We start from the raw sequence: 25435 nt of genomic DNA, 5'->3' as shown, positions 1-25435 counted from the left end.
ATCAGAAGTTCTGCTGTTAAGCATGGGACAAAGAATTAGGCTTATTCCTTCTCCAATTTTCATTTTAATTAACTGCATGATTTAGAGCTACTAACTATTTTCTTTCCTGACTTCATTTCCTCACGTACAAGCCCATCCGCCCGAGAATTTGAATTCTTTATCTTCAGGCAACTTTAACAAGAAGAGTAAACATGGTTGTGTGTGTTATTGCAATGATCTTGTCCTTGCCCAAATAAAAGGGATGCTTCTACCCTCTGAGAGGCATTGCTATGGGATTGGGTTCTCTGGATATATATTTAACTTTTAAAAGGTCCTGGTACAATTTTTAGAGATGATGCAAGAGAGGTTTTGGTTTCTTCTAGGCTTTTTCTGTGGGTTTCTTTTCCAGGAAGGAAGGGGCAAAGTATCAGTCCGTCAGCAGGCTGTGTGGGTAGCAGAGAGAGGTTGTTGAAAAAAAATAGAACAAAGCAGCCTGTCTACAGTTGTAGTCTGCATTCCTGAGCTGTGAGGATTGCCTTCCAGTTAATCCCTTTTGTATTCTCAGTGAGGTCTGTGTTGGGGTTGGGTTGTTCCCTTTTTATTTTCTGGGGCTGAGGTTTCTTGGGCCTGTTTTGTTTTTCTAGGTTTTGATTTTGTGCTTTCTCTTTCCCTCAACATGTATAAAAGATGTTATTTTCCCACACACATCCTTGATTTTCCTCTTTTACGTGCAGAATACCCTGAACTTGTTGGTTTGCTCACTTAGAACTGTTTCTGATTTCAAATAGGAAACATCAACATGACTTGCTTTGCAATTACATTTATTCTGTGGTACCAGGGCTTGAAGCTGGAAAACTCAGGTGGTCTGTGGAGCTGCACATTTTTCTCAGAAATATTTCTGTGGATTCCACCAGGTGTTCATTAGAAGTTGCCTCATTTACCTTGCTCTGAGACTTTTTACCTGTAAATTGCTTGCACGTCCTTTGCATTGTATTGTAAATTATTTCCTACTCTTGTATTTCTGAAAGAAGTAACTGATCTGTTCTCAAATGATGAGATCCATATCCTACTTAGCCAGTTAGGAAAACAAAGAGTTACAGTGATGGTAACTTTTCCTCCCCACCTTCTTTGATTGCAGATCAGCTGGCTCCAGCTTCAAGCAGTATGGCAAAGGCGACAGGAGAGAAGCCTGGTGTGCATGGCAGGGAGAACAGCACGCTCTTCTGGGTTATGTTTAAAAAAATAAGTGAATTTAGGAATTTGTTATTAGGTTTGTCAAAAGGCATTTGTCAAGGCGTCATGAAACAGGCTTTCCCCTCCAGCCGGGTTTCTGTGTACAGCATACCAGCTCCGTACGACTCTGAGCAGACTGCAGGGCAGGTAAGAGACGCCAGCTAAGCTTTACAGTAGGAACACAGTAAATGATCTCTCTGCCCACTTTGGTGTGTATTGACCTCTGTTCTTTGTATACAAACTGCTCTTAACCAAAGCGATAACAATTTTTCCCCCCACTTACACAGTTTGAAATTCATGCCACAAACAGGCAGACAAGAAACGTGGGGTTTGTGTGTGACACAATTGGTAGCACGGAAGATATTATCTCCGTTTAAACCTCTTTAAAAACTGAAAGGCTAAAAATACTAAAGTACAGTACAATAGTTCTTCTCTTGTTGTTTTACTAATTGATGCTTTCTCATGTCTTTCTCTAGGAAAGTCCAAATATTCACTACTGCCCATCCTACCAAGAAGGCTTGTGTCAGAAGTACTGTTTCTTCAAATGGATGAGGTTGTGTTTCTGGAGAAGATGGCTTCTAGGAGTATTACCTATAGTTTCTTTAGCAGTTACAGTAACCGTGCTAGTCCTGCACTATTCATTCTGTAAGTGTTCCTCCCCAGTATGGTCTGGGTGGGATGGGTATTTTGCACTGTGAATGTTTAGTACAAAAAGCTCTGCACTAGGCAGCTAAGCACGTAATGCGTGTCTAAACTACTGACCTTCCCTTCTCCTTAACGTCTTCGTTAAAGCAACAAAGTGCACAATAATTAGCAGTTGGTAGTTGCACAAGAATAATGAAGGCATATATTTTATCTCTAAATTTTTTTGTCTCTGCTTGTGAATATCATCATCGTTATAACTGTCATCTCTACCAAGAGCGTATAGGATTTAGCTGTCTATATTCTGTTCGCTTTTTCAAAACAGAATGTGTATCCAACCTATGCATGCATCTACCCAGACCTCAACACATAGCTGTTAAAACCGTACCTCTTCAGGAGGATAGCGCTACAAAAAAAGGGAAGTTTAACAATTAAAGCTTCCTAGTAGAAATGCCTGTCTGAACCGGTAGCTCAGTCCTTCCCTTCTGGGCATTGCTCTGTCAATGGGACGGACTCAGCGCGCTGTCGCTTCCTGCATGTTTCTTTTAACAACTAATACCTATAGATGCCAAGAACAATACATGCTTCTGCAAGCTTCTCGTTCCAGAAGCTTTTCTGTAATGTTATTAGGTGTGCTAATTTTTTTTTATCCTTTCCCCCCCCTCCCCCCCCCCCCCCCCCCCCAGCTCCAGCTTTCTGTTTTATTTATATTGGAGGAAGTGTAGAAATTCCTAATTTGACTTATACAAATGACTTCAATGATCCCAGGTCACAGAAATTCCTCCTGCAAGCAGAAGCAATCGAAAATTACGTAAGTTCCCACCTAAGTATAGCAATAATTTAAGAATTATTACATAGTCAGACTCAGAATGAGGAGAAGATTCCAGTTAGTTACAATCTTTTTTTCCTTCAAAACAGTAAGTTTAAAGCTAGCAGGTGCCTTGGCAGTGTACAGCTTTAGGAATATAGCTAGACAGGTGGGGCTGTGTGTCTCATAGTAAGGTCAGCATTTTCTAGGTAATGAATCTGGGGGTTTCAAGGTTATGGACAAATTATTTTTCTTAAAGGAATTTGAAGTGTGTTTTGTTTCATTTTACTCAAACACTCTTCCTTGCTACATCTTTCTCTTTGATTTTTTTTTTTAATTATAGTTCCAATTCAATGCTTAACTTTTTGTTTTGACTTGTTTTCCCTTATCCCCCACAACAATGCTTGCTTTCTTGCACTTCTTATGTGAATTCTCATTTGTGAGATCAGTACTGTTTCCTGGGTGCATGTGAACAGCACTCTTAAACACAAAGCAGTTCTCTGTTAGCCTGTATTTCCCAAAAGAGCTAATCTGGTGTCTCAAAGCTGCTTTGTGCACAGCCAACACAAGTTGCTCATGTCCTGATTATATGCCAGAAATATAAAGATTGGAACAAAAATATAACAGTATTCATAAAGGCTTCTGTTTCATGGCTAATTACCGAGAGTTATCTCAATGGTCTTGAAATGTGATGTGACTTAGAAGTAATTTTGTGTGTGCGTGTGAGTGGAAATGAATGCACATTTATGATCCCTATTTGATGTATTTTGTGAAAATATGGATGGATAGTGCTTGTAATATGAGTGGGTGGTGAAGAAGAAAGGAAGAAAAAGGTAAATACTTCATAGTATAAGAGATGGTATTGATGCTAAAATGTAACACTTTATATTTTCTTTTATCATTATTTCACTGTCAGTTTGCAGAAACATATCAGTCTTTGTCCTTGGGAAAGTACTACCTGAAGTCTGTAGTGGCTGCTTTCAGGTAGGTACTGTTCCGGCATATAATACAAATTTGAGATATTCAGTTGTATTTGTCTTACCTTTTTTAGTTAATTTTATGTTAGCTACCTGGAAGAACATGCAGCTCTCTATAACAGAGCATGAAGAACACAGAAATGCACTTAAGTATGTAAGCTAATAGTGTATCATCTGTCTTGCCCTGTAGAACCAGTGAGAGAAATGAAGTCTGATTAATTGTTCCTTGGTTCATGGATTGTTTTGTAGTCTATTCATCTACTTTTGATTTTTGAAATCACAGTTCAGCAGGTTTTACCTCTACCGCTTGCAGAATCTTATTTTGGTTTTGTCTATATAAATGAAGTTCCTTTTTAACGGCTCAAAACAAAAATTAAAGGTATAATTTTGGGCAGGGCACTCTACTTGAGCTCCTGGTGAGAAATATAAATACATTGAGCAGATGGCTACTACTGTCTTGGTAGTCTCTGAAAACTTCTGAAAGGTCACTCCTTAGGCCATTTTGAACAGAGGAGCGTGATAGGCGGTCTCTTTGAATCACTTAATAGTTTGTAAATGTGCATATACATATTGCTTGTTTCAACAAGAATTCTGTGAAACGTCATATCAAATTGTGGGCATAAAATTATATTGTCATATGGCCCTAGTCTCAGTTAAAAACTATTGAGAAAAATGTGTCTGGAGCTGTAATATGATCTTAAAAGTGTATAATTATACAGCAGGGATGGAAACATCCAATTCCCTAAAAATTATGGCAAGGATTTTCTGAGAGGTATAATTTTTAGTCTCAATGTGTAACTGTTTAAGGAAGGTATTTTCAAGGTTTTTCTACTGTATAGAGAAAACAATCATTAAACAGGAGAGCTTTTTGCCACCATGTTCAGCTGCAACTCTTCATGCAGCCGTTCAACTGGCTATGAAAGTGTGCAAGCCGAAACTGCAGACCAGTGGAAATTCTGTCCAAAATACTAATTCAGGTGTATTTATGATGTATATTTTTTTTCCCTTCACAGTGAAGGAGAGTCTGGACTTCGAGCTTACTACTGGAATACATTCTGGGCACCACAAGATATGGTTGCTTCTCTTAAAAAATTAACCTCAGTGGAACAGAAAGGAATCAGTAGTAAACAAGCAGCTCATATGTTCAGTTCTTCTGGGGAGGAAAATTTTGATCTTGTTGCAATAGAGCTTTTTGGTAACGATGTACCTGTCATTTAATAGCTATTCTGTCTATTTTTCTGTCTCCAGTTTGTGTCTTTAGCTTGTGTGGCTGACATTATTAAATTTCAGTTTCAGATTCAACAGAATATGATGTGATGCTAAAATCAGGTGATTATGCTTCAATCTCAATATCACTTTTTTTGGGGGAGGGGAAATCATGTAACAGGAAAAGGGCAGTTTCCCTGTTGTTCTTACATCTGTAGGGCCTAGGAACCAAACCAGACTAGGGATTTCCCTGGCCTGTGCTCCAAATAAAGTCTGGAATGAAAATACTTCACAGCTTTTATTTTGATGTTCTAACTAGAACGGTTGAAATCTAATAGTTCCCACTGAATTGCAATGTGGGTCCTTTTCTTGGCATCCTTTAAAAAGCTACTATACAAAATTATACACAATTTATTTGCCTTGTGACTAGATAATCTTGGTTATTCATAGTTGGTGATCAAAGACTGCAGAGCTTTAATTTGCTTTGCTTTGTTTCTTCATATCAAGGACGCCTTGAGACTGACTTCATGTACTTAGTGTTGTAACTGTGTGGAGAGGGGGGAAGAGAAAAAGGCAAAGGAAGCAGTGGGTTTCAAGCAGAGATGGTAGCAGTTGCAGCCGAGTTCCCCCCTGCTTGCTGAGCGTGCCATGAGCTGGTGGTAGTGAGGCATTGTCCTTCCTTGGCCAGAGAAGAAGGTGATGCAGCCTGGTAGGGAAAAGGGTTGTAAAGGTAAGGGGGGAAAAAGTGAGTAGAGTAGTCAAGAAGTGCAGGTAGGCAATTGTTACCACCTCTTTGGAAATTTTACCCAACAATTTATCTTTCAGCTTAACAATCTTTCAGTCACTGATCTAGCTTCTTTTGTATAGCGGTATCCTTTGACCTGTATGCCAAGCCAGGTGACAACAGGACTTTAACTCTGATGAATCCCAAAAAGACTTTTTATCAATGGAGGCTGCGAGTTCCTTCTAACTATGTGGTGAGACTGGTAGTTATCACTGTGCATGGTGTCACCCCAGAAAGCTGTGCATCACACCACCTGTCAGCATATGATTTCCTTCTTCCTCTGCAGAACAAGATCATTACAAGGTATGACAGTACAGAGCAAAGATGTTTTGTTGAGCTGGAAACTCTCTGAAACTGTAGCAATATCAAATTGATATTAAACAGGTTCCAAAAATACAAGACTCCAAATAAACTTAATTAAAAATCTTGTGTAAGGCAATAAAAGGATCTTCCATATTATCTGCCTCTGCAATGAATTAGAGTCATAGAATATCTGGAGTTGGAAGGGACCCATAAGGATCATTGAGTCCAGCTCGCTGCTCCTCACAGGCTACCTAAAACTAAACCGTGTGACTAAGAGCATTGTCCAGATGGTTCTTGAATTCTGACAGGCTTGGTGCCACTTGGTGGACCACTTCCCTGGGAAGCCCGTTATAAATTCCTGTGGGTTTTGCTCTACATCATGACTATTTTTTAATGGTTTTGATTTCATACAATTACTGTCACAACTCAAAAAGATACAGACTTAATTATTTTTTTAGAGTATTGTATTCTATTATTTTTAGAAAAAAAACATGTTTTAGAGCAGGGGTTCTCTCTCCTGAATATGTTCATAACAGGGGTGTTGTGTTTATGGAAGGCTCTGTCCTCAGAGCCCCTGTGTAGTCCATTTGCATAAGTGAGATCAGATGATATTTAACCTTCAGTGGCCACACTGCTCCCACGCTCCAGAGTCAAATTTCACGTTTGGACATGTTATCTACCATGAACCTGTCTTCATTAACAAAATAAACAAACAGGTTTTAGAATCTGAGGATGGATTATTTCAAGGGGGGATTTTTATTTTATAGAAATTTCAGGAGGAAGCTAGCTTGAGCATGCAGATTCAGTAGGGGTTTAACCTGTGAAGGGGTGGTCCTCTTCAGCTCTATTAACAGACTTATTTCTCTCCTTATGCAACACGACACAAAAGAATTTGCCATTGTGAGACTGTCAGAAGGCCAGGCACGGAGCGAACGCAGGGTTTTTGTAAGGAATTAGTCTCAGACTGTAGCATAGCATGAAGAATCCCCTTCATGCATCTGCTCTGCTGTTGATTATGGGTTATTGCTGGGCCTGTTACTCCACTGTGTATTTTTAGCAATGGTTCAGATTTTTAGGAACCAGAAATGTAGAGTAGGCATGAAAGCACCTGGAAGCTAGTAAAACCAACACAGGTGTATGATATAACAGATTCAGAGAACACTGATGCAATAAGCTGTAAGACGGAAACTTCAAAAATATGCATTGATGTCTATCTGTCGAAGAGCCAGAACAGAATTTGGTGACTGAAATTACATTAAAAGCCTGATGGTACCTCCAGAAAAGTTGACTTTTTGGGGTTACCTTTATTGCCACCCTCTCAAATGTGTGGTTTTGAATAATGCTTATTAGTTTTCTACTTAAGCTAGAACCAGCTCTTTACATACTTGGGACACATGCAGTAGAACTAATAATAATATCTCCAATATCCATGACAGCCCGGAATTACTGCATTATAGCCATGATTCCCTGATGTTCAGGTCTAGGATCACACGTAGTGACTGAAATGATTCTCATCAGTTTCTGTAAACTGCAGTAATACAGGTGTTCAGTGACAAATATTAAGAGTGAGCTGAGATTGTGAGGTTTACTGCAAAAGTAGGTGTCTCATGAACAGCTCTTCTCGTATGTGCTTGCCTTGCTGTTCTGATGGTGCTGGGACAAAAGGTACAGCTAGAAGATAAGCCAGGATATCAACTGGGTCAGAGATCAAGATGCTAAAACATTTCCACATGGCAGTGCAGAGGGGACTCAGATTGTTCATTTTATAAGGGATTTGGTAAGTATTATGAAAAAAAAGGAATTAATAATGTCTGCAAAAGGGAGGTACATTGCAGATCCACCCTATAGAGTCTCATACAAAATGGGAGCAGGAAATACCCTGCTAAAACAGAAGACTACTTTTGGTTTAAGGTTCAAAAATTTTATTTTAATGCTGCCATTCTGGATTTCACTGATATCTAAGAACTTGATGTAGGGCTGTGATGGAAATAGTCTGTTACTGTGAGGTCTAATCTCTATTGCTTTCATTTGCTATGCATAGAAAAAAAAACCTGTTAGAAATTTTTCACATGCAGATTTGTAAATTAATGAAAAGAAATCCAAAATATGCTGTGGATTTCAAAATGGAATAAATATAAAAGTGAATTTACAGATGCAAGTATGAGTATGTGCAAGATGCATGAAAGAAGACTTTTCAAAATAAAAGTGGAGTAAGTTTGCAAGCTCGGGATATAAATTAACTCATCATTATTTAAACAAAAGAACAATAAGAAGAAGTAGTTGCCATGCATGGTGCTTCACATCTTGTGTGACAGTTTTTGAGACATGAAACCAAGCTGAATGTTAACAGATAAGAAATGCTTTGGGCTTGTTATCTGTTGCATAGACGCTGCTCAACACTGCTGCACTGGCATTCATTGCCTTTTCAGTGCTGCCCATTATTTCTCAGTGCTGCCCATTACTTCTCAGTGCCACTATCATTACTGAAGTAGCATAATCTGTTACTGATGCTTCTACAGGTCTGAAAACTCCAGGGCACCTGGCAGGCAAGAACACCTGTGATGGTCCCCCTGAGTGACTGAGCCGCAAGGCTGGGAAACTCTAGTGCCTTCTCTAGCATCCATTGGGGGGAAGAATGAAAGGGAAGTGGTAGCCAGGGGAATACTCCTGACTCACAGATGATCAGATCAGTGGTACTTCTGCCCAGTTTCTCGGCAAAAATGACTGGAACGTGGGAAACGTTTTAGGTTTCTTTATGCAATTTTGGTAATATTTCAGGTGGTGTGGACCTGGGGCCTGGATTCCTCCTGTGGTACGTTTAACTTCATCAAGTAATGTGATGTTGCTTACCTTCTCACTGGACCGAAGAGAAGAAAGCAGCATATTAAAAGCTCATTTTCAAGCCATTCCTAAAATCAGTAAGTAATTAATAGAAACAAGCATCTGATGTAAGCACACTTATTCCTGTTGTTGCCTCTAAAAAACCAGTTGATATTGCCTGAATGAATCTGGGGAGAGGGAATGCCGGCATGTAAGTCAGGGAATTGTCATTCCAATCCACTTAAATAAAAAGTCTGAGAACTGAACACAGAATAAAGAATGGTCTGGGAGACTTTTTGTCTTCTTGACTGCTACCCAAGCCATACTTCCCAGACATTACTCTTACTACATAGGTAATGCTGAGGAATGGTAGCAGAGCAGCCAGCCAGGTAGCACTACAGGCACTGTACGGCTGGGCAAAGCTAGACAGCCCCAGTAACAGAGCAGTTTTGGCCATCTATCCCCAGCCTGAGGAATCTGTGTTTAATGAAAATGGAAAACAAGAGCAAACACTTCTAATAAGTCTTTGATCCTTTTCTGAAAACACTGTTCAGTGTAGTTAACTGTGTAAGAAAAAGTGTAAACCCAAGAAGTATATTCCAAACCTATGGACTACTATGAATTTTGCAGTTCTGGGTGATTAGTGAAATATTCTTGATAACAATAAACTGTAGTATTTTACAGAAGATATAGGGGCTTCACAAGTGAAAGTTTAGCCACGTTTGGTAAGGTCTAAGTGAAAGAATTTTGACAATTAAGTGAGTAACTATTTTTTAGCTTGTGGAACAAATAGGGAATAAACTTCTCCAAAGCTTACACATTTTGGCTTATGTCTCTGTGGGTGCTGCTTAGGCAAATGCTCATCCTGCGCACATTACAAATTGGAATTGCTTCATTGTTCTGAAGATGGGCACTCCAAATGATGTATAGCCCACTTTCTGCCACAAAATTTTACTATTTTAATATTTTTTTTTTATTTCTAGTATACACAATTTGCATTTACTATGTTACCAAAAGGGAACCAAAAGATTAAGGACTGTATATCTAGCAGAGTTCTTGGTAGAAAATAAAACCTCAAAGGTACTGTTCAAATGTGGCATGAATTTTCAGACTGAGAACTGATACACAAACTTCCTGCTTTACATGACATTAGAGGTTTCAGTTCATTGAGCTGATTGCTTTTTAATGTTTGAAAATGTTTACAGAAAAGTCAGAAGTAAATTGGAAGGGCGAGGTTTGTTGTGTCCACATTTAATTGCTTCTTCCACTTACCACAAAAGAACGTTTGGGTTTTTTTTTAAAAAAAAACACCTTCAGTTAGAGGCGCTTTGTATTTATCCTTAATTGTAATTTGGTCCAAAAATAAGAGAAATTCAGTCTGATGGGGAAGTGGAAGTTGCATGATTTTTCTGTTAATACGGGCAAAACATGAGCTTAATACTGTTACAACCCATTCTTCTAACTGTACATGGGGAAGGGTTCTAGCAAGTGGAGTAGCTATGCCCTTTAGCCCAGCTGAGATAACTGTGTTCCTTGCTGATATATTTCTCTCCCAGTGTGTGGTGGTCATTTTATCTCCTGGAACGGGACACTGAGTTCCCCTTATTACCCAAGTTACTACCCACCAAACATTGACTGCAGCTGGATCATCAGAGTAAGTGCTGGGAACTCTTCTGAGCAGTGGTGACTTTGCTTTATGTGATATAGATGTTGGGAGAAATGGCTTTTGATGTGGGCAAAATGGAAGGAAACACTAAGACCACTGCACCTGATGACTTCTCAGGCACCCATTTCTTTTCTGTCCTATGTACAAGTGCCAGTTATGGGATGGAAACATTGCCAGCATCCAAAAGTTTATTATCCATGAAAGAAACAAAGTGATGAGTAAGATGACAACTCCTAGCAGCAAGAGAAAATTGCTAATGGTCAGGGCTTTGTTTCTATGTCAAAAAGAAAAAAGTCATGTAAATCTTGCCTCATATGATGTACCACACTGTATTTCCATGAATTCTGTAGAAACAGGACCCTCTCCGGCTCCAAATCCTTTGGCAGGATTAATCTGCTTATGATTTTCACAGACTTCCCGATGTGTTTATCTGTTGCTCCATTAAGCATTTAACCACCTTTTTTGACTTTCCCTTGAAAAGGATGCTCTTCATATCTATGAGTTGGTAACAATCTCCACCTTTCACCTGCTCAATGAAAATTATTAGCAGCTTGTAGCACAAAACTCTCATCTATGTGCAGGAAAGGGAAGAAAAAGGCTTCCTAAAACACAGAGATCATAGCTAGTGCAGTTGAGTGACCAGCTGCCATAGATACCTTAAATCTCTTATCTGACCAGCTGAAACACGTGGCAGTACAAACATAGCGTGAACCTCAGGTACAGGGCTTTGTGCTGGCTCCAGGCAGGCTTACACTCCTTTATCTGGCACAGCCTAGTCAAAGTCTTTTAGTTCTTCAAGGTGCCGATTTGCATAATAAAACATGCAGTGGTTTTAGCCTGATAATAAGTAAAACAAGATTAGCATCTTAGAAGCACAGGCCAATTCCTTCTGTAGATATGTGTGTCAGGATATTTATCCTTTGATTTTTAGGCACCATTGCCTGGTTACAAGCTCTCATTAAAAATCCTTATAATACAAATCCAAGAGAAGTCTCCAGGGTCCAGTAAATGTGATAAAGACTGGTTAGAAATCGATGGGGTTAGGTGAGTAAATACACTATTTTCAGGCATGTTAATTTGCATTTCAGTGTTCTGCACAACATACTGTACTTAAGAAAAAATGTCTTGCCACTTCCAGTGCAGAAAGATACATTTCAACAAAAATTGGCATGCTTCCACTGAATTTCAGTAGGGTAATGTTTTTAATCCTGCCCTGAACATTTGTCATTACATTAATTAAAGCATCCTGGTTTTCCTACCCTGTTAGGCAATTACTTTGTTGTTCTCCTTAAGAGCAATGACATAGTAAACTGCAGGACTTTATGCAGCTGCAGCTGAACTGTAAATTCCTGGCAATGGTCTTGACATGGGGGAAGAGCTCATGTCATGTGAAGTTTCATTTTCTATACTACTTAATTTTCAGTGATTTAATTGTTTTCTGTAAATAAGAAAAATTGCAATGTATGTGCTTAAAACAAACACCACTGCCCACCCCCCAAAAAACCCCAACAACAAAACAACCAAAAAACCCCAACAACCAAAACCCTAACCAACCAACCAAATCAATCAAACCTCCCAAAAAACAGCACTCAGAATAATTTGTCTCTTGGAAGGACTGTACTGAAACAAGAAACAACTGTTGGATTTGGCTGTATGATTCCATTGGTGGGCTTGGGATTTGCAGGTTTAAATGGGAAATCTGAAATCAAGCATGCTTAGAAGCTGGCTGTATTTATGAGGTAGAATCTGCCATCCATTATCTTGCTGTATTTTGTTTCAAAGTCTGCTATTCCCAGAAAAGTTGTGGAGTAGAAGGCCTTTAGAAATAGGCTAACATTTCTGTTGGGCTGTTATTAACCCTAAAAAAAAAAAAAAAATAAATCCTGATCTTTATTGTACTGTTTTAAAGATTTTTGGCATTGGTACCTCTCAGTAGAAGGAGAGGTAGCTGGATGGTAATTATCAGTTTGGTTAGAAATTAATTATTCTCACTTTTGCCTTGCTAGATACTGTAAAGCTCTTTCAGAAAACAACAGAAACAGAGAATATGGCTATTCTGTTGCCATCAGCTTCCATTCCGATGAACTGGTCACCCACAGAGGCTTTTATATTGAATACAAAGCCTTCAGTCACACAGACCGTAAGTGCATAAGTACATACTTTAATTTCTTAGGAGAAATCTTCAATAAGCCATGCTTGACAGACCAACCACGTACTTTTTTAATTAACCTAAGGACAAGAGACTAATGTTTAAAATGTTATTATGTATTTAATTGAACAAATAGATGTACAAAATTAGATAAAAGATACTTTTAGAAGCTAGTACTTATTTGCTAACTTCTAACAACACTTCTGTAAATAAAAGTAAAAATTCCCAATTTCTGCAGATCTAATTATTTGACATTTTGCTAACATCTTAAAATAGCCAAGCTGCAACATGAAAGTAGTATGGCAGAGAGCCTCTAGGCATAACACTTTTGCCAACAGGACTTAACCATGAATAATCAGTCGTCTTTTTAAAATCACAACTCAGCGTGGTCTGGATCAGCTTCCAGGTTTAGACACACCATTGAAGTTTTCACTAGGAGTCAGTAAGGACCCCTTGCTCGCAAGTGTTGCAGAAATATGGCTGGGTTTCTTAGAGCCCCTTTCCTGACTTCCCATTCTATGCACTTCTGGATCAGTGTTAGATTTTGGGAGGGCTTCCAAAGGGTGGAACACAGATTTTCAGGGGATACACGTATTTACTGGTGATAATCCTTAAAAAAGATACATCTGCGATACATGGTTTGTAAATGCCTCCCCTTGCCTTTACCCAGTGAATATCTAGGTAGCTAAAATTCTGTGTGATTTCAAGAGATGAGTTCAGTTGTGAAACCTCTTCAGATCCTCACCGTGCTTGACTGAGTGTAGTACTGTTCCTTGCTGACTTAAAGTGTTTATGAGGTCTCTGGCACAGATTCTTGCTTCATGCCTTTCATGAGAAATAAGTGGCAGACTTTGTGGTCAGCCATTCTATAGGACTCAGACATCTTCAGGAATTTCTTCTTCCACCCACATGTGTCTCTTTCTACCGAAAAAAGTCACACACTCTGCTGTGTTCTATGGTTACTCTGGTTACTGCCTCAAAACCAGTTCAGAGACAAGCCAAAGCCCCAAAATACTTTTTAACAGAAAAAATCCCCAGTCTTTATCGCGTGCACAAGTCTTCACTTTCTGCGTGCTCTGCTCTGTTTCTAGCACTGAGGCAGCAAGCAGATGGCTCAAAGTCACGTAATCAATCCTTAGTCACAATTTTAAGGAATCTTATTAAGACTCACCAGGAGGGGTAGATTAACTGTGATGTCAGTATCAAGTCGATGCAGTAAAGACATTTGTGGAGGCTATCTGAGAGAGCAGCGCGGATTGAGAGCACTGGTCTTCCACTACAGCCTTGCCTGTAGCAATAGTAAGAGGGAGGGGGAAAAAACTTAATAAATTTAATTTTCTCTGTACCTGCAGTCACCTACCTTCTTGGTGGGCTTCTTGTCATTGTTGGGAGCCTATGAAAGCATGCTTATTAAAAATCACAGGTGCTGCTCTGATCTGACCTGGAAAGCATGACCTGAATAACTTCAGGGAATGGTGAATAGAACACAGGGAGACTCCTGCTCCAAGCTAGGCTGGCTGCATAGCATGTGCCTCCCCCTGGCATCACATGCAAGGCAGTGAAGAGGACTAAATGACTTTAGATTGGAAGTGATTAAAGAAATGTGGGACAAACGTGCTTGCTCCTTCAATCTGATTTAACTGTTAATTTGCATGTGCTGCTAGAGGGGAAAAAGTTTAAGTTGGCTTGACCTGGACAGAAAGAGGAGCTTTTAGCTTCTTATTCTTCCATACATTACCTTTTTTTGGGTTTTTTTGTTTGGTTGATATTGGTTTGGGTTTTTTGCTGGCACATCTGAAAAAGTAGAGGAGAACAAACATTTTTTATATGTTGCAAAGACACACCTTAGCATCAATACTAGTTGTTAGCTAAAGTGAAAGAAATACTTGGTGACAGGCTGTTTCATAATTAGTTTGCTAAATTTGAAAAGTGTTTGATAAAGCACTTATTCACATCAGACATGAAGTTGGACTGTAGTAGTACAGAGGTGAATTTCTGCAACATTTTAATGTCAGGAAATTTGTATTTCTAGTACTAAAGAGAACTAGTTTTAACATTTTTTCATTCCACCTCCCCCACCCCCCAGCCCTTCTTAGATGCTCCTGTGTAAAATACATTACCTTAACAAACTGAAGAGGTGTTCACTATCGGTAGTAATTATGTATCTGTGCTAAATCACTTTCTACCCTGAGAGCGAGGCAGTGAATGTGAATTTAATTTTCACAGTCCATTTAGGTGAATATTGATCCATGTAATTCAGACAGTTTGATAAAAATCTTGCATTGATTATGCCAAGTAAAATAACATTTCCTTTTTTAACATTCAGTTTAGTTTTTAAATGACACCAGCTTTGGGGTTTAATAGCATTTTACTGTTCCTTCATGGTGCAGTCCTATGTTAATGCATTTAGACTGTAACAACATTCCTGGTGCCATTAATTTCCTATTTTTCTAGCTTGTCCTTAGATGTGCAGGTAGAAAACGCGTTCCTTCAAGCAATCAGTCTGAAGGCTGCAAAGCTGCTCAGGTGGTGGGGATGAATTAGGTTGTGGTAGGGCAATTATTTCACATTTGTGTTCTTCTGTAAACAGCTTGTTCCAGGAAGTTTAAAGGCTGGCTGAGATTACCTCTAAAATATTGGTAGCTATTTTTAAGATCACATGAAGGATGTGGGTGAAGATCTGAAAGTCTGGAGGAGAAGCTGTGTAATGTATCTCTTTAATGAGTGGGAGAACAGAAAACCTGAGAATTTTACACCAATTTTACAAGTTAAGCTTCCAAAAATAAAATAAAATTAAGCAACAAGTAGTCAAAGTAAACTCTTTGTGAACAGTGAAAAGGTATTTAAAAATGGCATGGAGTTTGTTTTTTTTTTGTTTGTTTGTTTATTTATTTTGTTCTTTGCTGTGAGAGGGTAAATACAGGGGAAGTTGTACTTCGACACTGCCTTGTGTGACAAACTTATCAGTAAGTAAAGGAAACATGGTGAGAACAAAAACAGAGAAAACTGTTTCAGGGAATGATTGCCAATGACTCATTACAAAAAGGAAAGGATAATTTTGTTATTGTTCTGCCACTACCTGTTATGGAATATGTCATGATTTTTTGTGTATGTATGATTTAAATGATGGTTTAGAGAAGATGTTTATGGAATAGGGAAAGTGCTATACAATAGAAAGAGGGCTGTATTTTAGAGGGATGTGTTTATAAATGATCCTGACAAGCTGGAGAATGTATATGGAGAAAATGATATTTTATTTAATAAGAGTGAAATCTGAATATAGGTAATCAAATAGGCATGTGGATTGTGTAAGTTGCCTTTCTGCTGAAAAATGGCCTGGGGGTGATAGTGACTCAAAGCTGACCTGAGGGCCAAACAAGTCATAAAATTTTCTGTGTGTGTTTGGTGTTTCATTGTTTTTTAAAGTGTCATGCTAGGATGTAAGACAGGAGTTTGAAAAGATCTTCCCAGTCACTAGTGGGAAGGGTTCAGCTAGAGTACTGTATCCAAACTGGGCACTGCCCACCAAAGATAGGGAACAATGAAGGGATGCCAAAAGGAGTGACCCAGAAGGTACTCCAAGGTCAGAGTGCAGCACAAGTTAGGTAATGCAACAAGCCTCTCTGTCACTGGAGGCTATCAAAGCCAAGGTAGACTACTATCGGGCAGAGATTTCACAGTAACATCAAGGTGACCTCTGGCAGGGGGTGTAGCACATGGCGGCTAGCCAGCTCGTGGGACTGTAAAGCATTTACAGGCCTTTCTTCTTCAGGCTGTAATCCAGAACAGCTGAACTGTGGTGATGGGAAGTGTAAGCAGCAGCATAAGGCTTGCAAAGATGATGACAGCTGTGGGGAAGACAGTGATGAGAATGACTGCTGTAAGTACATATTCCTAGCTATTTTCCAAAAGACGATGGAAGGCAGAAGTAGAAATATGCTTATTTTAATGGATAAATGCAGTATTTCTAAGTATTTTTTCATAGCATGAAGTACAACTTTCATAATAGTGAAAACAAAACATGTAGAATATAACTAGCTCTTGGGAGAGTCTAGACAAGAAATTAATGAAGCAAAATCCAAGATAAGAGTCATTTTATTTAGATGACCTAACCATAGCTTGCAGGTGATCCTGTCAGAAAGCACTTCTTCCCAACTGCTGCTAGGTCAGTACCAAATAATATAAAGGAGAGAGACATAATAGCCTTGGGACTTTTGCCCTTTGCCACATGCATGGTCTTTTGGTGATGGACTTTACTGGTACTGCTAATGTCTCCCCAGTGACTTGCTGCATTTTGGCTTTATAATTTTTGCCTTGCTTTGAATCTTAGGTCCTTGAGGTAGCCAGAAGTATGTCCTTGTTTGTTGAAAAAAAATACCCCTCATGCTGTTTAGAGGTCATTGTAAGCAACTGATAATAAGAATGAAAGTGGTGGAAGCCCATTGTGGAGATCTCTCTCAGGACTGCCACGTAGTAAACTATGATAGTCCTTAGCCAAAAATTTCTTGGAGGGGAGGTATAAAGCTCTTCATCAATTTTTTTCAGCTTTCACTTAAAAAGGTTGACTTCCAGACTTTGAAGATTTATAATTTGTAATGCCAATAGTCCTGGTGAAGGTGAAAACAGATCTCACGAGCCTAGCTTGCTCAGTTGAGTTAAATAAGATGGTAGTGAGGATATCTGAAGGCTCTTCTGTCTTTTTCCTCATGGACTGTGGAGTCTGAAATGAATGTGATCATTAATGAGAGTGGAACTCTCATTCCCTCTGTCCCCTCTCCAAAGAGGGACCAGTTTGCACCAGTACAGACTATGACTTCTAGCAGAATGGAATGTGTAGCTTTGAACAACTTTCACAGACTAGGTGGAATGTGCAAGTATTTTTTAATAATTTGAAACCGTGGCTCCAAACATGTGATGCTATTTTCTCTCTCAGCCTACAGAAGCTGCTCCCCTTATGCGTACAAATGCCTCAATGGAAAATGCTTGCTGAAACCAAATCCTGAGTGTGATGGGAAAAGAGACTGTGCAGATGGATCTGATGAAATGAACTGCGGTGTGGTAACATTTATTTAAAAATTAGTGAGTCTTGAGAAACTGAGTCAGAAATTTGTGTTATGGTCAAGCATTATTGGATTGAGAATTTATTAAACCAGATGTGAATTAAAAAAAAAAATAATGAAACTCTTGGTAGCATCTGTATGAAAATGTTTGCCTTGAATTTTGCTTTGATTCATTTTAAGTCCACTGATCCTATTCTGTCTATGATGACTTATTTCAAGCAATGCACGCTTCCAAGCTAAGCTGGTAGATCTTAGTGCTTGAGCTGAAAGAAATGCAGTCAAAGAGCTCTGTATGTAAGGAGGGAAAAGATATGAGATTTTATTCAAGCGAACTTTTGGAAATGCCCCAGCATAGTATTGTGCTTAAATGTCTGTTTGAGTTACTAACCCTTTAGAAAGCTATAAGGGAGGATAGGCAATGATTGCTTTATTCCTGACCTACCCATTAAGTGAAAATGGGCAAGTACCCTTACCTTTTTACCAATTGCACAGTAAGAAAATAGGTTTTTTCCCCAACATCTTTGAGGTCCATGGATAAAAGTTTATGTATTAAGCATAGCAAAATGAAATGACCTTGTGGTTTTTGTTACTATTTTATTCAATTTTTTCTATTAGCTTGTGGAAGACACCAGCTTAAGAAAAATAGAATTGTTGGAGGTGAAGATGCAAGATCTGGAAAGTGGCCTTGGCAAGCAAGTTTACAGATGGGAGCACATGGCCACGTATGTGGCGCATCCGTTATTTCCAATAGGTGGCTTGTATCCGCTGCCCATTGCTTCCTGGATTCTGGTTCGGTGAGGTAAGAAGACGTTATACTGTTGTAGAGTATCTGCAGTTTAATAACCTTACAGTGGTGCTTTCAAAATTCTGCAGCAGCTATTCCTTGTCTAGGTAGGCTGACTCTGCAACATGATAGCACTACATGAACCCTCAATATTGTGTTCTGCTGGCTTCAAGAGTCCTAAGTATCTGAAGCAATTATTTTGCCAGTGAATCCTGCATGGTAAAACACACTTTTTTGTTAGATTTAGGGTAAATACTATTTTTTTAGACAGTTTTTTAGAATTTTAGAATCACTTTTAGAAGGGATTTTCCAAGTAGAAGCTATGGCATTTTCTCTCAAGAAAAGGACTCTTTGCTGATAAGTGGAGAGTAAAACTCACCAATGTTCAGTTTAGGTAGTGTAAATTGAGAAGACATGCCTCCTGCGTGTGGCAAGGAGGAAAAAGAGTTTAATGATACACTTCTGACTTCCAAAGCATGGTGCATTGCAAGGAATTGGTCTTGCAGCCCCAGGAAATTATTATTTTCAAAACAGTAAATAAAAACATTACTTAACTTTTTAGCAGATTATAGTGAATCTGTCTTCTGAAGTGCTATTCTACTCCATTTGCTTCGGTTTTGATGAATCTCATCACTGAAAAGCAGATAAAATGGAGTGAACTGCTGCTGCATCATTTTCCAATGGGACAGTCTAAAAACATTTTCTTTACAGATACTCCGTTCCTTCGGGATGGAGAGCATATATGGGCTTACATACTATTAATGAAAGGAGCAATCGTGTAACTATGAGATCAATCAAAAGGATTATCGTCCACCCGCAGTATGACCAATCTATCTCAGACTATGACATTGCCCTGCTGGAAATGGAAATGCCTGTGTTCTTCAGTGAGCTGGTACAGCCCATTTGTTTACCCAGCACCTCTAGAGTATTTGTTTATGGAACTGTCTGCTATGTAACTGGCTGGGGAGCCATAAAAGAAAATAGTATGTTAATTTCCTGGATATACTTCTTGCAAGTTTGGCTTAGTTTTAAACTCTATCAATGAAATACTTGTAATTTTGAGAAAAAAATACCTGTGGTTTAATTAATAGGTGTGTAAAAATCTAGAAAATGTCCCCTTAGCTACAGCCTGTGAATTCTGAAGGTTTGCTTGGGTGGCAGGTGATAAGTGACAGTATGCGTACTCAGGTGTCATAGACTATTGGAAAGCAAACGACTATAGATTTACAAAAGCATACCCATTTTCATGCTCATGGCTCATCTTTACAGGTAAAGAAAACAGCAACTTGCAACTATTGCAGAGAAAGAATTTGCCTCTAAGGCTGTGTTTGGCAACAGGGCACCATGAACATCAATATTTGCAGAACTGCTGTGGAGGAATTTTTTTGTGTTGTCTGTCTTAAAGGCAATTTCATGTATGTCCCATGAAGAGTTCTGCTTCTGCGCAGCTGGAAGCAACATGCTGCGGTGGGGAGGCAGGAACAAAGCAGATTTGGAGAGGGGTGGGGGGGAGCCCGCGAGATATTGGCCCTGGCTCAGCATCATACAGGAGCCAGCTCTGAAACCTGGGCTTAGGCAGCTCCTCAGCATCACAGTGGTCCCCACAGTTGTGCTGAGACCTAGTTCCTCATGTTTGATCAGAAGCCATATGCTATGGTAATTTATGTGCCTTTTTAAAAAAAGATTTAAATCTAGATAATAATGCAGTAGCCTACTGAAGCATAAATGGCTTTACAACTGATGCCTTCTTACAATGTCTTGCTTTTTGCAAAATTATGTAGGTAATATTTAAAAGTTAACATCACGGCATGTGAAAAAAACCATATTTTTCTATCTTACCTGTTACATTCCCAGCCAACCCTCAGAGCCGAATGAGCAAACAAGCCAAAACCCAATACTTCCTCTAATCATCCAGGTATTGAAAAGGTTCTGTTCACTGTTGGGCCAAAACATGATGAGGATACTTAGTTCACAATGACACTTTATGCCAATACTATAGTACAGAATTAAGTTCTTTGTACCACTTGTGATTTACAGGTTTGACTTTTAAAAATTATTTATTTTTCCCCTCTCAGCTTATTTCCTCAGCTCCTTTCCTAGAAGTGAGAGGATGGAAAAGAACGTCAAAATTTCATTTAGTAGCACTTGGACAATGTTTGGAGCACAACCATAGTGTAAATAACAATGAAAATCTTTGATCATAATTTGAAATATTGTTCGAAATTGGCCATGCTGTGTGGAATCCTATATTAGAGTCATAATTTGCATGGCTTTTTTACTACTTTCTGGCAGAATGTAAAGATAAAGACTAAGGAAATGGAAAGGTGGTGCATAGGGTTCTCTGTGTCTAGGTGGTAGTGTAGACAACAGCTTCCAAAAGCTGAGGGCAGGCAGCAATTAAAGAGAAGGGAATTACTCTCCCATCATCAGCTGGCTACATTTTGAATTTGGTGAAATTCTCTCTTGTTTTGAGAAGCAGTATCTCTGTTAGAAATCTCTGCCGCCATAACCTCTGCAATATTCTCATAATTTTTTCTAGGTCATCTTGCCAAAACATTGCAGGAAGCTCGAGTGAGAATCATTAACCAAAGTGTTTGCAACAAGCTGTATGACGATCTTATCACATCGCGAATGCTGTGTGCTGGAAATCTTAACGGTGGTGTTGATGCATGCCAGGTAATGTGTAACTTGTTGAAAAAACTATAGAGGAATATTTGCTTTCATTGGAAAACTGTTCAGAGTTGTGGTATGTTTGTGGTTTGGTTGTGTTTAGGTGTTTGTTTTTTTTTTTCTTTAGTAATAGCGAGGTGTCACGAGTGTATGCTTAATTTAACATAGCAGTTAAAGGCTCTCCAAAACAAGGAAGTAAATTTGGCATATATAATCTCTGAATCTCTTGAGAAATGCTGCTTTGCAAAGACAAGGAGTAAAATGTATCAAAAAGAATTCTCTTTCCTCTTCAACAATTACATTTCCCGTAAAAGAACAGAGATGTAAGGATAAAAAGAAAAAAGTTAGGCCCATCTCTGATTTTTGCTAGTCATGTCGATTTTTTTTTTTTTTCCTTTTTTTGATGTCTGGGTGTGAGATTAATAAAAAAGTCAAAAGTGTGATGAGTAATGTATTGTTACAGGGAAATACAGAGGGCAAAGGTAAGCTAGGTTTGGTAACTGCGACATTGCCTTTTAGTTTGAAATGTATGTAATAACAAGTTTTGATTACATCATGGTATCGTAAGCTGTACAACCTAGTTTATTTGCACACATGATCAAAAACTGTTTGGATGTACTTCAGCTGTCTTGACTCTGCCCTCTTTCTCTTTCCCTGTTATTAGACTAGCTGTCTACTTTATCGGTATTCAAACTTATTATGATGAATATTCACTTTCAAAATTCCCAACATGGTTATTATACCAGTTACTGTGTAAAGGGAGATAATTTTGTTACTGGTGTTAGACTGTGGTAATTCGACAGAATTTTTGTGTAATTATATAGATTTTACTATTTTAATGGAATAGGGTAATTTTTTAAGATCATAGCTCATAATAGGTCAAAACTCTTTATACACAATAGACTGTCTTCAGGATCTTCCTGCGGTCTCAAAGTTCTAATTCAGTGACTTATTGTTTTTGTTAATTTTGTGTGCAGATTGTCTATAACCTTAGACCTTGGAATTGTTTTGCTAAAACATGTTGGCTTAGAGGCTTGCTGTTCCTCCAAAAACTGTGTTGCTTAAGAAATGCCCTTGAATCTTTAAATGGACATTTTAACCAATTTGGCTATATACCATACTGGTCAATCCAGTTTCCCAATATAATATGCTGTGTTTGAGTCCTCTGGGCTTTTAAGTTCTTAGTCTGGGTGGCATCTTTGTCACGATTTTCTGTCACTAGTAGATTTCCTGTGCAGTGCTTGAGAAGAATGATGTTGGCAGTTCAGGAAATCCCCATAACACCCTGAAACTACTTTTACTACAGATCCAGACTTGTGGGCGCCCCGATTTGTTTCTTCATGGACACATAAGCTGTGTGTGCACTGCACAAGTTACGTGAAGTTTCCAGACTCTTTTCATCTTTAGAGGATGTGATACTTGCAGTGAGATAAAAAGCATTTAGTCGTTTAGACTCTGTTTTCTTATCGCTCTAGAATGTTTTTTGATCTTGGTTCCTCTTTTTAGGATCTGTCCTCTCTCCACCAGCGTACAGTTCCTTTGGTCTTTCAGAACTTGTCGTGTAATTGGCTGGACTACGTAGCCTCCTTTCTCAAGCCACTTTGACATCAGCCTCTCGGATTATCAAAATTGCCACTATAACAACAGCCTGAGAGACAGGAAGAACTGTTCTGGCTTCTTTTCTTATTTCTTGATAGTTTTGCTTGGTTGGGTGATGAAGGCTTTCTATTGTTATGCTTTTCTCAGTCCGTGGCTTTCTTCTGACCTCTTCCACGTTTCAGCTCTAACTGGGGGCAGCAAACGAACCCCAGAGTCCACTTGGAGGCTGCCGACTGCCTTGTAGACATAAGGCAGAGCTGCAGAGATGAGCTGCTTCCAGAACTGCTCAGGCTTCCGTGAACTGGTTTGTTCGCAGAAGGCACACAAGGATGAAACAATGAAGGACACAAAGCATCTGTGAGCCCAAATGCATCCTGATCCTGTACACTGAGCTAAATGGGAGGTTTATTTTTCTACATTGCTGTGCAGAGCTGCCTGTTCCCTTTGAGAACCCAGTTCTCATTTGCACATTCTTTAATCTTTGTTTCTTCCTCTCCCTCTGTGAATGTAGACACCATCTTGGTTATGAAACTGCTGATAATATTTAACTGTGCTTGTTTGGTTTTTTGGTTTTGGGTTATTTTTTGTTTGGGGACGTATGGTATCTTTCTGTTCCTGCTTATAACACAGTGTAAATTGTTCACAGGTTGAAGGTAGAACTCTTATGATCAAATGATAGCAGAATTCCCACTTTTCATCCCTGTTTTCTCTCCTCAATCAGCCTGTGATCAGTTGCTTTATGAATCCTGTAATGGGACATTAGCAATGAGTAATTTTTTAAGCTTCTTGCCATCGCTTTATGTTGATTGGTATGCTGCTTCGTAAGTTAAAATAAATTGAATAAATTTGACAGCTAGCTGGGTATGTTCTATCCAGAAATAAGATTCTAATATTAAATTGTAATTTGAGAAAGAGGGAGGCAGGTATTTATTTAATAACCTAACCTTGGTTACAGTGCTGTGTGTGGGAGGGTGCATACACTAATGGCTGAACTCCCTTTCATTTTAGGGAGATTCTGGAGGTCCCTTGGCCTGCACAGGAAAGGGAAACAGATGGTACCTTGCTGGCATTGTAAGCTGGGGTGAAGGATGTGCCCGGCGCAATCGTCCTGGTGTTTACACGAAGGTGATGGCACTTTATGACTGGATTCGTCAGAACACAAACTGATGTGCCAAGCAGAAAACACAGATCATCTCACTTGTGAAAGCTGTTTCCTACAGTAGTCTATCATCTTCATCTCTGCTGATATAACATGAAAATGCCATTGCCTGTTTCTTTGTGAAGGAATGCACCTTCTTAGTGAAGAAACTATCACTGGATTCATCTTCCTTATCCCTAGCAGCAGAAACAGCACTGTCTTAAAACTAAATCAAATGGATTAGGCAAAAACCCAGCCAAACCTCTCTTCCGCAAATCTTCTCCCTTCCTTCCATCTCCCTTGCTATCTGTATATCTATATACATTTTCACATACGCATATCTGGCTATTCATGGCCATTATACTCTGTTCATAATACTACCTTAGTGATGTTACAGGATTCTAAACATAAATAACTATTTCATGTTTCTCGAATATACAAATAGTATAAGCGGTATAGACTAAAAAGCTGAGATTAATTCCCTCTCTGATTATGTTGCCACTGAACAACTGTTCCTTTGTGGACTGTAACTTTCGGGCTGTCTCCTGTGTTTTCCTAAAAACACTAGTTACACAACTTGCAGATGTTAGGGTGCAAGAAATTTTCATTAAATAACTGGAAGTGCATCATTTAGGTTCTTTGGGATTATGTTTAAATAAGAGGGAAGAAATACTCAGTTTTAAGGAATTAAAAGGAAACTGTAGTGCTTTCTTACATTCTCTTTACAGTTTGAGCATAACTGTAGGGTTTGGAGTATGTTACAAGTATATTTCTGCAGCTCTGGCTCTGGCACACTTTGTGAATTTTTAACATGCTCCTGGTTTTGCACTGGTTTTCCTTATGTCTTTGGTCTGCAGCAAGCAGAGTTTCAGGGTCAGGATTTATTTTTTTTTATCTGTCCATGGGTCATGCTACACTGAAAGGAACATAAAAGGAAAAGGGACTTATGTGGTGGGATGTGTCCTTGGACTCAAAGAAAGTAGAAGATGAAATGACAGCCATACTACTTTAACCCTAGCAGTAAGTCTAGCTTTGATAATTAGAATCTCCTGATGAGATAGTCAGCCCAAATCTAGATGATTTAAGGTTTCCAGAGCTGTTTATGGGACTTAAGAATGCTGGTATTCAGTTTAATAAAAGATCTGTCTAGATGGTCTTAAAATTGTGCTCAGTATTTGTAAGTGTTTAGCTTTCACTTTTAGTTTACATTAAAAAAATAACACAAAAACCCATAACCAACCAAAACCAAAACTGGCAATTTGAATACTAGTCATTGCTGTCCACACAGCACACGTTTTTGTTCTACAGTACAGAAATATGTGATTTGTGTGGGGAAAACACTGGAATGAGCTAGCGCTGTAATCTGCATGCAGTGAGATTCCTGTGTCTAACACTGATTTTCCTTCCTTTCTTGCACTGGTGTTGGGCATTTCCCTCCCCACGATGCTTGTGTCAAACGCTACATAAGCTATACTCAAAGCCTGTATTTTAGGGGGTTTAGTATCTTTAATGGCTAGTCAGTCATTCACATCTTCCTTTTTAATAAACACGTACTAAAAATGCAAGTGGCTATGTTTTATTCATTTGATTGTGCTTCTGAAACCTCTAATCCCCAGG

At 38.9% G+C, this 25435-nt stretch overlaps 1 protein-coding gene across 2 annotated transcripts; it reads left to right on the top strand.

The window, feature by feature from the left end:
• Positions 1-793: 793 nt before the first annotated feature.
• LOC119143673 (suppressor of tumorigenicity 14 protein-like) lies at positions 794-25383 on the top strand. Of its 2 annotated transcripts, XM_037378168.1 has the most exons (17): positions 794-1359; positions 1689-1857; positions 2541-2665; positions 3579-3646; positions 4653-4834; positions 4930-4968; positions 5713-5932; positions 8711-8850; positions 10309-10406; positions 11350-11462; positions 12425-12558; positions 16340-16447; positions 17501-17620; positions 18243-18426; positions 19123-19394; positions 20951-21087; positions 23689-25383. In XM_037378168.1, the coding sequence occupies exons 1-17, from the start codon at positions 1144-1146 to the stop codon at positions 23845-23847; spliced, it is 2484 nt and encodes an 827-aa protein (XP_037234065.1). In that variant the 5' UTR covers positions 794-1143; the 3' UTR covers positions 23848-25383. The 2 variants fall into 2 exon arrangements, with proteins under 2 accessions (XP_037234065.1, XP_037234066.1); XM_037378169.1 differs by lacking the exon at positions 23689-25383 and having other exon boundaries at positions 795-1359; positions 19123-19303; positions 20951-21082.
• Positions 25384-25435: the final 52 nt, after the last annotated feature.

Source organism: Falco rusticolus, chromosome 2 (genome assembly GCF_015220075.1).
Source record: "Falco rusticolus isolate bFalRus1 chromosome 2, bFalRus1.pri, whole genome shotgun sequence".
NCBI classification, from domain to species: Eukaryota; Metazoa; Chordata; class Aves; order Falconiformes; family Falconidae; genus Falco; species Falco rusticolus.
Note: the sequence above shows the minus strand (reverse complement) of the source record. Positions and strands in the feature narration are given on the sequence as shown.